General features: G+C 45.6%; 1 protein-coding gene across 1 annotated transcript in view; it reads right to left on the reverse strand.

Moving 5' to 3' along the window:
* LOC119434944 (centrosome-associated protein 350-like) overlaps positions 1–13,738 on the reverse strand; it is a 194,607-nt gene that overhangs the window by 97,174 nt on the left and 83,695 nt on the right. Inside the window, exon 17 of the mRNA XM_049673160.1 lies at positions 4,509–4,698. Within this exon, the coding sequence (XP_049529117.1) occupies positions 4,509–4,698 (190 nt within the window). The remainder of the gene's footprint in view (positions 1–4,508; positions 4,699–13,738) is intronic.

The following is a 13,738-nucleotide window of genomic DNA, read 5'->3' on the forward strand; positions in this document are numbered from 1 at the left end:
TTGACACTTTATTGACCACCTTCGGTACCTCTCAACCTTTGATCCTAAGCCATTGCGAAGATTTCCCGGACGATGGTTTCGGTTTCATTTGTGACTTTGCCGTTTGGAGTACGTATACACATACTAATTTCGCGTCAACGAAGTTCCGCCACAACAATATTTTTCGCGTGTCCCGTGAATTTCGTTGTAGCGGGACTAGACTGTATAGCCTATCAGGTGGAGTGATGCCGGGTTTCACAGCACAATCTCATGGTCATACTGTGTGGGGACCCCTTGGACCTCCAACTCCAATTCATGTTCGACTTGGGCCATTTGCCTGTACAATCACAGGAGACACCATTCCAGCATTATTTTGGATAGCATACATTCCCCACAACTGCTGGTGTCGGCGCCACACGGAGCGTGCGGCTTGTGTATGCGGCTTAGATTATGCCGTGCGCCGCACGTACGAACACTGCCCGAGGATAGAGTTGGCAACTATCTCAAATTTAGCGGGACAGTCCCTACTGTTTACTAAATGTCCCATGTTCAGACTTCACCCAGTTGAGACGGCCAAATGTTCAGGCTTTTGCTTTTTTTATAGGATAGCAATAACTAGACAATATTTCCTTTTATAAAGCCTGAAAGCTCCTTTGCACATTTTTCTTTTCTGTGTTCTGTTGCATTGTCATAAACATAAAGGTAGTTTCATTTTTGTGGAAGTTATAGTTCTGTTGTATGTCCTAGCTGTTCACAGTAGCTCCAACCGTACAGGTAGATGAATGCACTTTGTCACAGTAGGATTAAAAAATTTCGATTTTGCACTCGCATACTGGCAGCTACTGCCTGGTACTGACAGGGTCGGCTTTTGTGTGGGGGCGTGTGTTTGTTGTGGAGTGGGGACGAGCTACATGTCTCCTTAGACCTCAGCTAGACGGTACCAGACACCTTACCCTGAAGCCCCACACCTGGTCCAAAGCTCATTCTGATGATGGGCATAGCACGGCAGGCATCATTTCACATGGGCATGGTGCCCCAGCTTCAAGTGCAGTTTGAATGATAAAAAGGAGGGGAATGCTGGCAGGGTGTGGTAATGGCAGAATCTGATAGCCAATAACTTCGTTCACACAAGATGCATTCGAAAACTTTTCTTTGGAACAGATTCTCGACGAGATGCCTTATAGTAGCAGATATATTCCATGGCTTCGACAAAAGCTGGTCTGGTCAGATAACGTGTTATAAAAAATGAAAAAAGTTAAGGTCACTGACCAAGTCAAAATTATTATTCTATGTTTCAGAACTCATACAGGTTTGTTGTTCACAATGCAGTGGGCATAATGTGTGGTCAGTTTATATGCATAGCATGTGACACTGTGATCGGAAATAAACCTGGGGCATGGTACCATTCATCCAGTTGATAGCTTTAGGCGCCACCTGTATTAGTATTGACATGAGCAGAAGCCACGCTGTCACAGTATTTTCTTTTGCGATAACTGATATGTTATCCCATTTGACCACATGATTGCACTTGTACACGTGACATTCGTTCACAGTTCGCCAGTCAACTAGAAGATGATGGGAAAATGCCCTTTCTCGATGTGCTTATGTGCCATTCTGACAGCAGTCTGTTCATTACCGTTTACTGGAAGAAAACTCATACTAGCCCCAATCTTGACTGTGTGATCTGTAAACCAGTTGTGCAGAAGACGTCTGTTGTGTAACCCTTGCGATGCGTACAATCAAGAAACAAGGCAAGAAGAGCTGAAACTCATTAGCCGAGAACTACCTGGAAACATTTGCCTTGCTTTTTAATATCACCAAAATTGAAAACCATGTGCTAGACCTTAAGCCAAAAGATGAGTTTCACACAGAGTTTCACACAGAGGAACAGATTACCGATTCAGTCTGCGGACAAGCATGACGTGGCTCAGTGCCACTGAATTAAGCAACACACGCGAACAGCGTGGAAGAGCTTAGCAGCGCAATTCGTTGAAGCTCAGACACATCCCGCTCATCTGCGGTCCGATTCAGCTATCTGTCCCATCATACGTTCCCTCCATAAATGACGCATTATTTAATGTGTTTTCAAAGTATGACTTCTGTTTCGCACACATGCAATCTAATAAGCTTTACATTGTGAATGTAAAAGACTGCCTAGCAGACAACAATTTCTCGGGAGTTGTTTACATAATACCCTGCAAGGACTACAACTTCTGTTGCTTCTGTTACAAACTGTAAATTTTGCACAATGGTTTAAAGAGAACAAACGTGATGTCAAAAAGGGAGTTGTTTACATAATACCCTGCAAGGACTACAACTTCTGTTACTTCTGTTACAAACTGTAGATTTCGCACAATGGTTTAAAGAGAACAAACGTGATGTCAAAAAGGGGTCGTCATGTGTCCAATGGACTTGCAGAGTACATGCTCATGGGCAATCATGTCATCAACTGGGACGTTTCAATTATCGTAAAAGAAGAAAAGGTGACTACGAGGCTGCTGCTCGAATCGCTACTATACAAATGACCACAGGTCGGCAAATTCACTCATGAGTCAACTCATGCAGACTCACTTAGATACAGATCAACACGCGAGTCTGAGTGAGCCTGGCTAAGTTTCCGAAATGAACCAGAAAGAACTTGGAGTATGTTTAACAAGACCAAACAGGTACTTTTTTCGGTTCGATACCCTTAAAGGGACTTATAATGGAAAATATTAATTCAAGCTAAAGTGATAGATTAATGCTCGAGAACATCTAAGGCATCAATATTATCGCAAACAGTGCTTTAGTAATTAAGAAATTGAGGTTACTAGCCCGATGACGTAGGCACTCCCCATTGCAATTCCGTGACTAGTACTCAACCACTCATAATAAAAAGATTATTGCATTGCAATAGAAGACAGAAGAAAATGATACTTGACCAGTTCTATTCGATTTTTAGAAAAAAAAAAAACTAATTGATGTGACACTTGAGAACGATGTGCGTTCAAAAGGTTTTGACTTTCAAATGATTCTGCGCCACTCGTACTTTCACGTATCAGTAGTTTCGTTATTGCGCAGTACTGCACTGGTTTTGCTGGCTTGCGAAAGTAACAGAAACTGCAAGTAGCAGAAAATGCCCCGTCCATGTGATATCGTGGGATGCCCAAACGGTTCATGCCACTTGACCAAGAACAGCTGCACCGGCAAATACAACTCCATGGCTCGGTTTCTCCATTGCCACGCGTTTGCGCTTTTTGCAAAAAACCATAGCACTTTCTGTCGGGCGCGGTTTTACCCACAGACAGCAGTAAAGAGAGATGATGGCGTATGCAACGTTACGACTCCCTGCTTGGGGGCAGGGGATTTGAATTGCGCTAGAGGTACGCGGACCGTTCAGACGTCATTTTCTCTTAAGCTAAGTCTACTCTTGGCACGAAACAAGCGCTGCGAGGTTTCTGTGATGGTATTTTAACAATCCACGCTGACTTAATATCTGCCTTTAGTGTCCTTTAAATGACAGAGAGGTTCGTGGGAGAGAAAAAGCAAGCATTGCCAGTTACAAACAATAAGCCAGTAGGCGTGACATATTTGGTGATAGTACTTGGGTATGTGTGCATGTGTATGAGTGAGGGGACGGTTGGCGCTCGCATAGGCAGTGAGAGCTTTCGTTAGTTTTGTTTTCCTACCTTTTCCCATCAGCGCAAAGGCTGCATAAGAGAAAGCACAAATGGTGCCTGCTGGAGAAAAAGTGTGCTTGGAAATACTTCCACAACGTAGGCGTAGGGAGCACACGAAATACAAGTCTAGTTGATAAAGTACACTTTACAAGAACTTGGCTACAGAACTGGCCACCTTACAGCTTACATCTTCAAACTTTGAAACAAAGGACATAAGTCTGTGTTCACATGCCCTCACTCATGCTTACTGGATTGAACGGCCACAACTCATGAATACATAGACTCAGATTCATTGGGGTCACCTAGATTCAGCTTCAAATGTAGTCTCGTGAACTCGAAAAAATGTGGAATCACATGTGTAATAAAGACTCGCATGTGTCTACTCAATCAGACTCAGACCGACTCGCGAGTCTGAGTGAGCTCAGCTGAATAAATTTTGGTAAATCTGAGTCCGCATGAAACTGGCTGAGAACTTCGGTAAGCGAGTCCAATTGAGCCACAAGTAAAAAATTATTTTATGAGTGAGCCGTAGTAAGTCCCGTTTATTTTGCCTGATCTGTGCAGGTGACACCTAACACTATCAACCGGATGGATGATACCATGGCCAAAGTTTATCTCTGCTTACTACGTCATGTGCTATGCAAATATACTGACCACAGCGCTATGTCTGCTACACTGCAAACAAGGCAGCCATATAGGTTTTGAAAGATCAAATAAGTTTCATTTTTTCCTTTTTTGTATCATAATTTTACACTTCTCGTGTGTTCCCACATTTGTTTAAATAAAATATTTTTTTTGTTCCCAGCTCTCAATATGTTTTTTTTTTTCTAGTCTACCTTTCTATATTGTGAAACCATTAAGTACACTGACCTTTTGCAAATTTATTTTTCCAGGCTCTGGCGATGGTATTTGGATCGGGCATGAGATGGTGTGAAGACTCTTCATCAGGTGCCGACAGCTCTGTGCTGGTAGTGCTACCTCTTGGACTAGACTCCCTCTGTGGTTGTGCAGACTCTTCAAAAATGCAGCTCAGTGCATTCATCCCATGTTTTTCATATTTCTGGAACCAACAAAATTATGCTTCACTAGTTAAGCACATCACAAAATATATGAGTGCTCAATGCCAAAAACACTAGGTGCAACATGTCCCTGCTCTTCAGGCTAAGGAAGAGTTGGTACATACATAAGGCAGCAGCATCTGGAGTAGCCAAATATATCAAGCAATAAGATGCACTCTACTAGCATTTAGCAAGGACTTCTGAACAAATGTGTGACTCAATATAATTCACAACTTCTATAATGTACCTTCTGCAAATTAAAACTAGGGGTGTGCAAATACCAAATAGTAGATTTCGAATTAATATCGAATCGAATAAAAAAAAAAAAGCTGAATATCAAATTGAATATCGCACATCAGAAAAATTTTCACAAAATTTAATGCTTACAAATTTTAGGCAAGAAAATACAGTGCTGCACATGCTTGGTAGTTTCTTAGCACTGGATAACAAGAAAGTTGCAAGCTATCAGTAACTTAGGTACATAAAAATCAAGGTACACAGTACGGTCTACTCTTTTTAAAGGGAACACCAACTTAGTATGCCAGCACTAATTACAGCTCAGTTCTAGAATATCAAGGTTTGGAAAAAAAAATTTTTTTTTTGTTATCAATAGAACTGTTGAATAAAAATTTTCCTCTGAAACTAACGAATTAGTGACGTTCTGGTGTTCTGAATACCAATTAGATTCTCAGTACAATAGTGGACCTGTGTTTTGCATCAATCTTATTTATTGCATAGAAAGTTTTTCTGCCCAGTTTTTCACCAAAATACAGAAGGGCTAAACCAACTTTACGGCTGTTGGGTCATCGTAAGGCCAATCTGCACAACAGACCAAAGGACCGTGCATCATGTGACTTGATCACCAATCCGACCGTAGCCGGCGCCTTCCACGCAGTTTCATTGTCTAGTTGGGCTAGATTTGCCACCTGTCAAAGAATCTTAAATCTGGAGGGTCACAGCAAGTTCGAGCGACGCTCGCTGTGTCCAGATTTGCGGACACTAACTACAAGCGCATCTTATTTTAAAAGTGCAATGAAAAAATGCAGTTTGGAAGACAATTGGAAACACCTCTTAGGACTGTTAAAACAGAGAAGAGTGACATCTTCATGAAGCTGGGAGAGATGTTATTGAAAAAGCGCAGGAAAATTAACATTGCCATGTTCGAAACAGTGAGCAGTAAGTACCTCTTCTTTTTCTAAAGGGCTCTCTCACATTGAAACTTGTGGAGAAAAATACTTGTACATAAGATTTATTAAAATAAGGTTCAGTGAATGCAAATTGTTTTTATTCTTGTCATGAACGTAACAGTGTTGTAGGCAACACTGAAAGATGGCGTCCACATTTGTGGATGATGGCACCTCAAAGCTGCCTTCACTAAGGGTCACTCCATGCCAAGTGTCGCTGACATGTCGCTCGACTATCTCAGATTTTCATTTAAAAAATCATGGCTATTTACTACCTTGCTCAGAGTGATTCCCCATGACATTTTTGCTGAAAAAAAAAAATGTTCTGGTCACATAACATGCTTTCAAAATTTCTTCAGGTACGGGAAGCATGCTTCTTCAGAAAAATTAATACAAAAACCTATTTTAGCACCTAAAGCTTCCTAACTTTACGTACTGAACCTACAAGAATTTGTCTTCAATATGTAAAGGTGCTTATCGGCAACATTTGTTAAGAAAAGTCTCTTAGCAGTTCCGAATTCTGACAAAAAAATTTCCCAAATTGACTATTCTTTCCTGGTGAAACTACGATCAATTTGTTTATTGTGTAGAGAGGCGCGCTCTAGTTTAATTAATTACCGCGTAGAGCACTGCAGCGAGAGGTTGCACAGCTCAGGCAACACAGGCACAAAGCTCGTCGTCGTCGTCTTTCTCGAAGCAGTACATACTGCTCGTTCCTTCTTTAGTACAATTATCTCCTCGGAGAAAAGGAGCCGTCCCGGCGACCTACAGGCAGGATAGCACAGGGGGGTCGAGTAAGGCTTTAGCCACTGAACGTGCACGATTTCACGCCCTCAGTGGCGCTTATCTGAAGGGGGCTCAAGGGGTTCTATCAAGTAGTTCACAGGAGACGTTTGACTGACCACATGGTAGGGACCCTGGTACTTGGAAACGAGTTTGGGTGAAAGTCCAGGGCTGGTGGCGGAAACCCAAAGCCAGACTAGTGAGTCAGGGGCATAGGGTGCAGGAGAGGCGGGAATATCCCGACGGCGCTTCTGTCGCTGCTTGTCTTCTGTAGTAAATGTGCGGGCGAGCTGTTGGCACTCTTCCGTGTGTGCAGCAGCTTCAGACAGGGCAGCAGACTCCGTTGTGTCAGGGCGATACGGGAGGATGGTATCCACTGTGCAGGAAGGCTCGCGTCCGTAAAGAAGAAAGAATGGGGAAAATCCCGTAGTGGTCTGTGTGGCGGTGTTATAAGCATAGGTCACGAAGGGTAGAACGCGGTCCCAATTGGTCTGGTCAGATGTGACGTACATGGATAACATGTCGCCAAGAGTACGGTTAAAGCGCTCAGCCATCCCATTAGTCTGCAGGTGGTATGCAGTAGTGGTGCGGTGAACTACGTGGCATTCCTTGAGTAGGGCTTCTATAACCTCAGAGAGAAAGACACGGCCTCTGTCGCTGAGCAATTCTCTGGAGGCTCCATGGCGAAGTGTGATGTTACGCAGAAGGAACCATGCAACATCACGCGCAGATGCGCTGGGCAAAAGCGAAGTTTCCGCGTAACGCGTTATATGGTCTATCGCCACAATCACCCAGCGGTTGCCGTCTGAAGTACTCGGCAGGGGCCCGTAAAGATAAACTCCGACGCGGTCAAAGGCACGTCCTGGGCAAGGCAAAGGTTGCAGTGGGCAAGCTGAGGAACAAGGGGTATTCTTGCGGCGTTGGCAAGCGAGGCAGGAGCGCACATATCGGCGGATGAATCGGTACATTCCGTGCCAGTAATAACGGAGTCGCAGGCGCACATACATTTTTAGTACTCCTGCATGCGCGCATTGCGGGTCATCGTGAAACGCTGCACATATGTCCGAACGTAGATGCCGTGAGACCACGAGTAACCATTTGCGGCCGTCCGAGAGGTAGTTACGGCGGTATAGGAGTCCGTCACGAACAGCGAAGTGGTGTGCTTGGCGACGCAGTGTACGGTCAGAAGAAGGCGCTGATGGGTTAGACAGAAAAGCCAGCATAGAGACAATCCATCGATCCTTCTGCTGTTCCAAAAGCATGTCTGTGGAAGTAAGGGAGGATTCGCATATTGGTACCTTCGAAAAATTGGGCTGGCCTGACACAGGGGAGCGGGACAGGACATCCGCGTCCGAATGTTTACGGCGAGAGCGGTACAGCACTAGAATGTTGTATTCTTGGAGGCGGAGCACCCATCAAGCGAGGCGACCTGAAGGATCCCTTAAGGACGACAGCCAGCAGAGGGCATGATGGTCAGTTATTACGTCGAATGGGCGGCCGTAGAGGTAAGGGCGGAATTTCGTTATGGCCCAAATGATAGCCAAGCATTCTTTTTCTGTAACGGAATAGCTGGCTTCCGCTTTCGTCAGTGCGTGGCTGGTGTAGGCAACGACGTATTCATCGAAGCCAGTCTTTCGTTGTGCAAGAACAGCGCCAATGCCGACACCACTAGCATCCGTGTGAATTTCTGTCGGTGCGTTTGGGTAGAAATGACGGAGAATCGGGGGTGAGGTTAGAAGACGACACAGCGTCGTGAATGCGGCATCGCAAAGTGGCGACCAGGCCGAGAGGTCGTGGTTACTCGCGAGAAGCTGCGTCAAAGGCGCTATTATGGTGGCGAAGTTGCGGATGAAATGGCGAAAGTATGAGCACAATCCGATGAAGCTGCGGAGTTCTTTGGTGGTCTTTGGTCGTGCGAATTCGGCGACTGCTTGTAGTTTGGTAGGATCTGGAAGCACACCATCTTTCGAAACAATGTGGCCAAGGATGACTAGCTGTCGGGCGGCGAAGCGACACTTGATGTTGAGCTGGAGTCCAGCATCGGCGAGGCAAGTGAGGACGCGTTTGAGTCGGAGCAGGTGAGAAGAAAAGTCCGGGGAAAATATGACAATGTCATCGAGATAACAAAGGCATGTCTGCCATTTGAGGCCACGGAGGATGTTATCCATCATTCTTTCAAATGTGGCAGGTGCATTGCACAGGCCAAAGGGCATCCCGGTAAATTCATATAAGCCGTCAGGCGTAACGAATGCCATTTTCGGGCGTTCTGACTCAGCCACCGGGACTTGCCAATAACCAGATCGTAAGTCTAAGGACGAAAAGAATTCAGTGCCTTGGAGGCAGTCCAGTGCATCGTCGATACGGGGGAGAGGATAGACATCTTTCCGGGTTATCTTGTTCAGGCGTCGATAGTCCACACAAAAACGAATTGTCCAATCTTTCTTTTTCACCAGCACTACTGGAGAGGCCCAAGGACTGTGGGACAGCTGTATCACGCCGCGTTGAAGCATGTCACCTACGTGCTCGTCGATGACCCGGCGCTCCGTCGTGGACACACGGTATGGACGCTGCCGTAGTGGCACATGGCTACCGGTGTCGATGTGATGAACGACTGTAGCTGTACGCCCTAAACATTGTTGTTGGAGGTCAAAAGAAGTGCGAAATCGGGTAAGGAGGTCGACGATCTGCACGTGCTGATGTCGGAGTGAGGTTCGGATCAATACACCGAGCAAATCTTCTGTCACATGCTGGCTCAGACGCAGAGACAGGAAGAGCCATGGCGTCAACCTGAAAAGGAGTCGAGTCCTCAGGCACATCGTAGAGAAAGCTAGTCACAAATTCGTCAGCAGACCCGAGGCACTCGCCATGGTGTAAGCTTGATAGACATGAAAACGGATTCAAAACATAAAGTGCGCTGGAGCTCTGGCGAATGGAAGCAAGAAGGGATGATGGCGTGCAGCAAGTTTCGACGGCGTGAAGAGAACTGTGGAATCGTAGAAAGCAGCACAGGTAACGGGCACAAGAGCGGAAGAGAAAGCAGGGATATCGGTGTCAGCGGCGACGAACACTCTAGCAGAAGAGGCAAATCTTCAGAAAGACTTCCACAAAATGGAGTCAGCGCAAGTTCTGCACGGGCACAATCAATAACTGCGCGATGAGAAGAAAGGAAGTCCCATCCTAGAATGATGGCATGAGAGCAGCGGGGAAGAACAACAAACTAAATGTGATATAAACTGTCTTGTATGGCGACACGGACGTTGCAAGTTACTACAGGCTAAATTGGCTCAGCGCTTGCTGTATGTAGCGAAATAGAGGAAAACGGCGTCGCAACCTTTCAGAGCATACGGCAAAGCTGGTCGGCAATCACTGACACCGCGGCACCGGTGTCGACAAGCGTGTGAACGGCAATACCTTCCGCATAAACTTTAATGACGTTCGCAGGGAATAAACGAGGGCTTGAGCAGTTCGATGAGATCGCAGTTCTTGCCTCCGGAACTGCACCTTTTAGTATTCCTCCACAGCTGAAGGGCGGCGGACAAGGGGGGACAGGGAACGTCGACGGGGAGATGGAGACCGACGAGTAAAACTTCGAGGAGCAGGAGACGAGGAAGCGAAGTGCGGAACAGGTGGGACATAGCGGGACTGGGAGTCAGGTGCATTCCCTTGTGGTCTCGCAGTATCGGGAGGGTATCAACCCCGCTGGCGGCAAAATCGTGCCACGTGGCCAGCAAAGCCACACGCGTAGCAGATGGGCCGATTGTCTTGGGTACGCCACGGATTGTGAACAGGGGGCCCAGGCTGGGGTGCACAGTGCTGAGCCGGGCGTAGGGGCTGCGGAGGCGCGCAGAAGTCACTTCTAGGCACGTAGTCTTGGACTGGCGACGACGGCAGCGTACGTGAGCGGAACCGGCGCTTGGAGGTGGCTGATGAGCGAGAAGTAGTGCGTCGCTGACTTGTTCGTGTATGACCCGGCATAGTTCCGGAGACGAGGAAGACTCAGACGACCGGATAGCAGGAAAAAGTGACAGTTGACTCGCGACTTCCTCTCGAACGAATTGTTTGACTTGGTCGAGGAACGAGGAGTGGGCGGGAGCAGCCCTGAAACTGTCGATTAGGGCCGAAACCGTGTCGTCCGGCGCGGCAGCCCGGCGCGTAGTGAGGCGTTGTTTGCGGAGCTCATCGTAGCTCTGGCACAGAGTGATCACCTCGTCAACCGTTCGAGGATTTTTCGCCAAGAGCATCTGGAAGGCATCATCTTCGATGCCTTTCATGACATTATGTTTTCACTTTCTGGCATAGTGGGGTTAATGCGCCGAGAAAGGTCAACGACATCTTCAATGTAACTGGTGAAGTTTTCACCCTTTTGCTGAGCGCGACCACGCAAGCATTGTTCTGCACGAAGCTTTCGCACAGCAGGGCGACCGAAGACTTCTTTGAAACAATTAGTAAATGCTCTCCAGGTGGAAAGGTCGGACTCATGATTCCGGAACCAGAGATAGCGATTCCAGAAAGATAGAAGATGACGTTAGTCAGTTTATCTTTGTCATCCCATTTGTTGTGCGCACTCACTCGGGCGTATGAGGAGAACCAATCCTCGACGTCATGATCGTCAGTGCTGCTGAAGACAGGAGGATCGCGTTGGCGTAGAGTACCGGAGCAGACAACAGGCAATGCCTGGGGAGGATCGAGCTGCGCGGCGTCCTCAGGCATGGCAGAAACGGGAGGGAGCGTCCGGCTGTGGAGTTCCAGGTTGGTAAACGGCCCAGCATGTCCACCAAATGTAAAGAGGTGCTCTAGTTTATTTAATTACAGCATAGAGCACTGCAACGAGAGGTTGCACAGCTCAGGCAACACAGGCACAAAGCTCGTCGTCGTTGTCGTCCTTGAAGCAGTGCATACTGCTCGTTCTTCTTCAGTACAATTGTAATTATTTTACTGGATTGTCCCATAGCTGTATATTACACTAAAATAATTTAGGCGCTTATACACTGTAAAAATTTTCTGAAATAACACGCTAAACATACAAAAAATGGTGGTGTTGGTTCACTTTAGTCCACAATTTTCGCAATGAGGTACTCATTGTAAAAATGTGATGCAAAATGCATTACATAGACCTGCTTATTGAAATTCAATTTCCATCATTAACTCATTTTGACTTTTGTTTTGACCAAAATATAAATTTTTGAATTTGGCCCCATCGCTACGCTCAGCACAGTTCCATGCTACCACTTTACTACAAAGCACAGTGGCTGTCTTGCTTCAGAGAGTCAGCACGTGCAGTTCGGTATTGTGACGTGACCTTCCTCTGCACGTGAGGGCTCGAGTGTGTGTTGCCCTGTTCTATTAACTATCATAAAATTTCTGTTCGTGCTGTCCTTTTGTCGTACCCTCCCAAGTGCGCAAGATGACGAGAGCTCTCAGAGTTCACTTTTTTTATCACGTCCCGTTTTTTTTTTGTTTTTTTTTTTCATTATTCACACGCCTGCCTGAGAAGTTTAAAAACAGACATCCAAGAGTGCATGATTGAGAAACTTTCGTACAGATGCAATGTTTATCCAGGGTAAACGAGTATAAAGTGGCAAAGCTGTGCCGGGAGTTGGCGTGCATTGACAGTAAGGCATGTAAGTAAGGCATGCAGTAAGTTAAACTAAGTCATGTTCAAGACAGCTTCAGAATCATGATCATCACTGTTTACCTATATTTATGTGCAGTACAGGACGAAGGCCTCTTCCATTTTTTCTGAAGAACCGTGTCCTATGCTGAATGAACACGCTGCTGAAGCGCTGCAAATTTTGTCATTTTATTTATCCATCTCCAACTCAAACTTTGTTACAGGCTTGAAAATTCGAATTCCATTTGCTAATAAAAATTTGATTTCAAGCCAGCCTTTCCAACGCGACACTTTTACTTGGACACTCTATATTCTTTCTTCGCCGAGTACAATGTTAGTCCCACCAGCACAAAGAACATGCCTGTGATTGACTTCAAAAATGTGTGCCGCAGAGCCGAGTTGTACACGATTCTTCCCATTGACTGTAAGTGCATGTGACACTCAAGTTGCAGAGTGCTTCTCATAGTTGTCATCCCAGTACTGAGCAGAAATAGACATCTATCGGCAGCCTGTCTCAGGCGCGGCCCAATTCTGAAAGTGAAACTACTTAGTTTCATTGTTTGTTAGGAACACTTTGATGCGGCTTACTACAAAAAGAGAGGTACTAACCTTTCGATAAATGCACCTAGTAATTCGCATTTGATTACAGCTGTACACGAAAAGGATAACCGGTGCCGTCTTCTACTCATCTATTTGAGATGAATACTCCAAGCGCACTATCTTTTCGCGTGCGCATGTTCAGGCATGTGTTTTGAATTTTCTGAGGCAGAAGTATGAAAAGGAGAGTACAACAAAAGACAGGAAGCGATAAAAGAAGTGAACTCAGAGCTCTCGCCCGACTTCTCGGCTCATTGCACACTCTGGGTAGTACGACAAAAAAGACAACTCAAAGAGAAATTTTATAATAGTTCATAAAACTGGGCAATAGAGTCGGGCCCTCATGTGCTGAGGAACATCACTTACACTGCCAAAGTGAGCACGCCAACTGTCTAAAGCAAGACAGAAACTGCGCTTTGCAGTGAAGTGGTAGCACGGAACTGTTCCGAGAGTAGTGCAGGGGCCAAATTCAAGAATTCATATTTCGCTCAAAACAAAAATCAAAATAAGATAATGATGGAAATCGAACGCCGATAAGCAGGCCTATCTAATGCACTTTGTGTCATATTTTTACGAGGGGTACCTCCTTGCCAAAATCGTGAACGATTGAACCAAAACGGAATTTTTTATGTGTTTAGCATATTATTTCAGAAAATTCCTAGTTTATTGACGTTTAAATAAATTTAATGTACATACAGCTTCAGAACAACTCAGTAAAATAATTACAATAACCAGATTGTAGTTCTGCAAGCAAAAAAAATGGTCAATTTGGTAGATTTTTGTCACAATTAGGACTCCTGTGAGACTTTACCTGATTGAAGTTGCCAATAGGCATCTTTATGTATTGAAGACAAATCCTTTTAGGTT

This window comes from Dermacentor silvarum, chromosome 1 (genome assembly GCF_013339745.2).
Source record: "Dermacentor silvarum isolate Dsil-2018 chromosome 1, BIME_Dsil_1.4, whole genome shotgun sequence".
NCBI lineage: Eukaryota > Metazoa > Arthropoda > Arachnida > Ixodida > Ixodidae > Dermacentor > Dermacentor silvarum.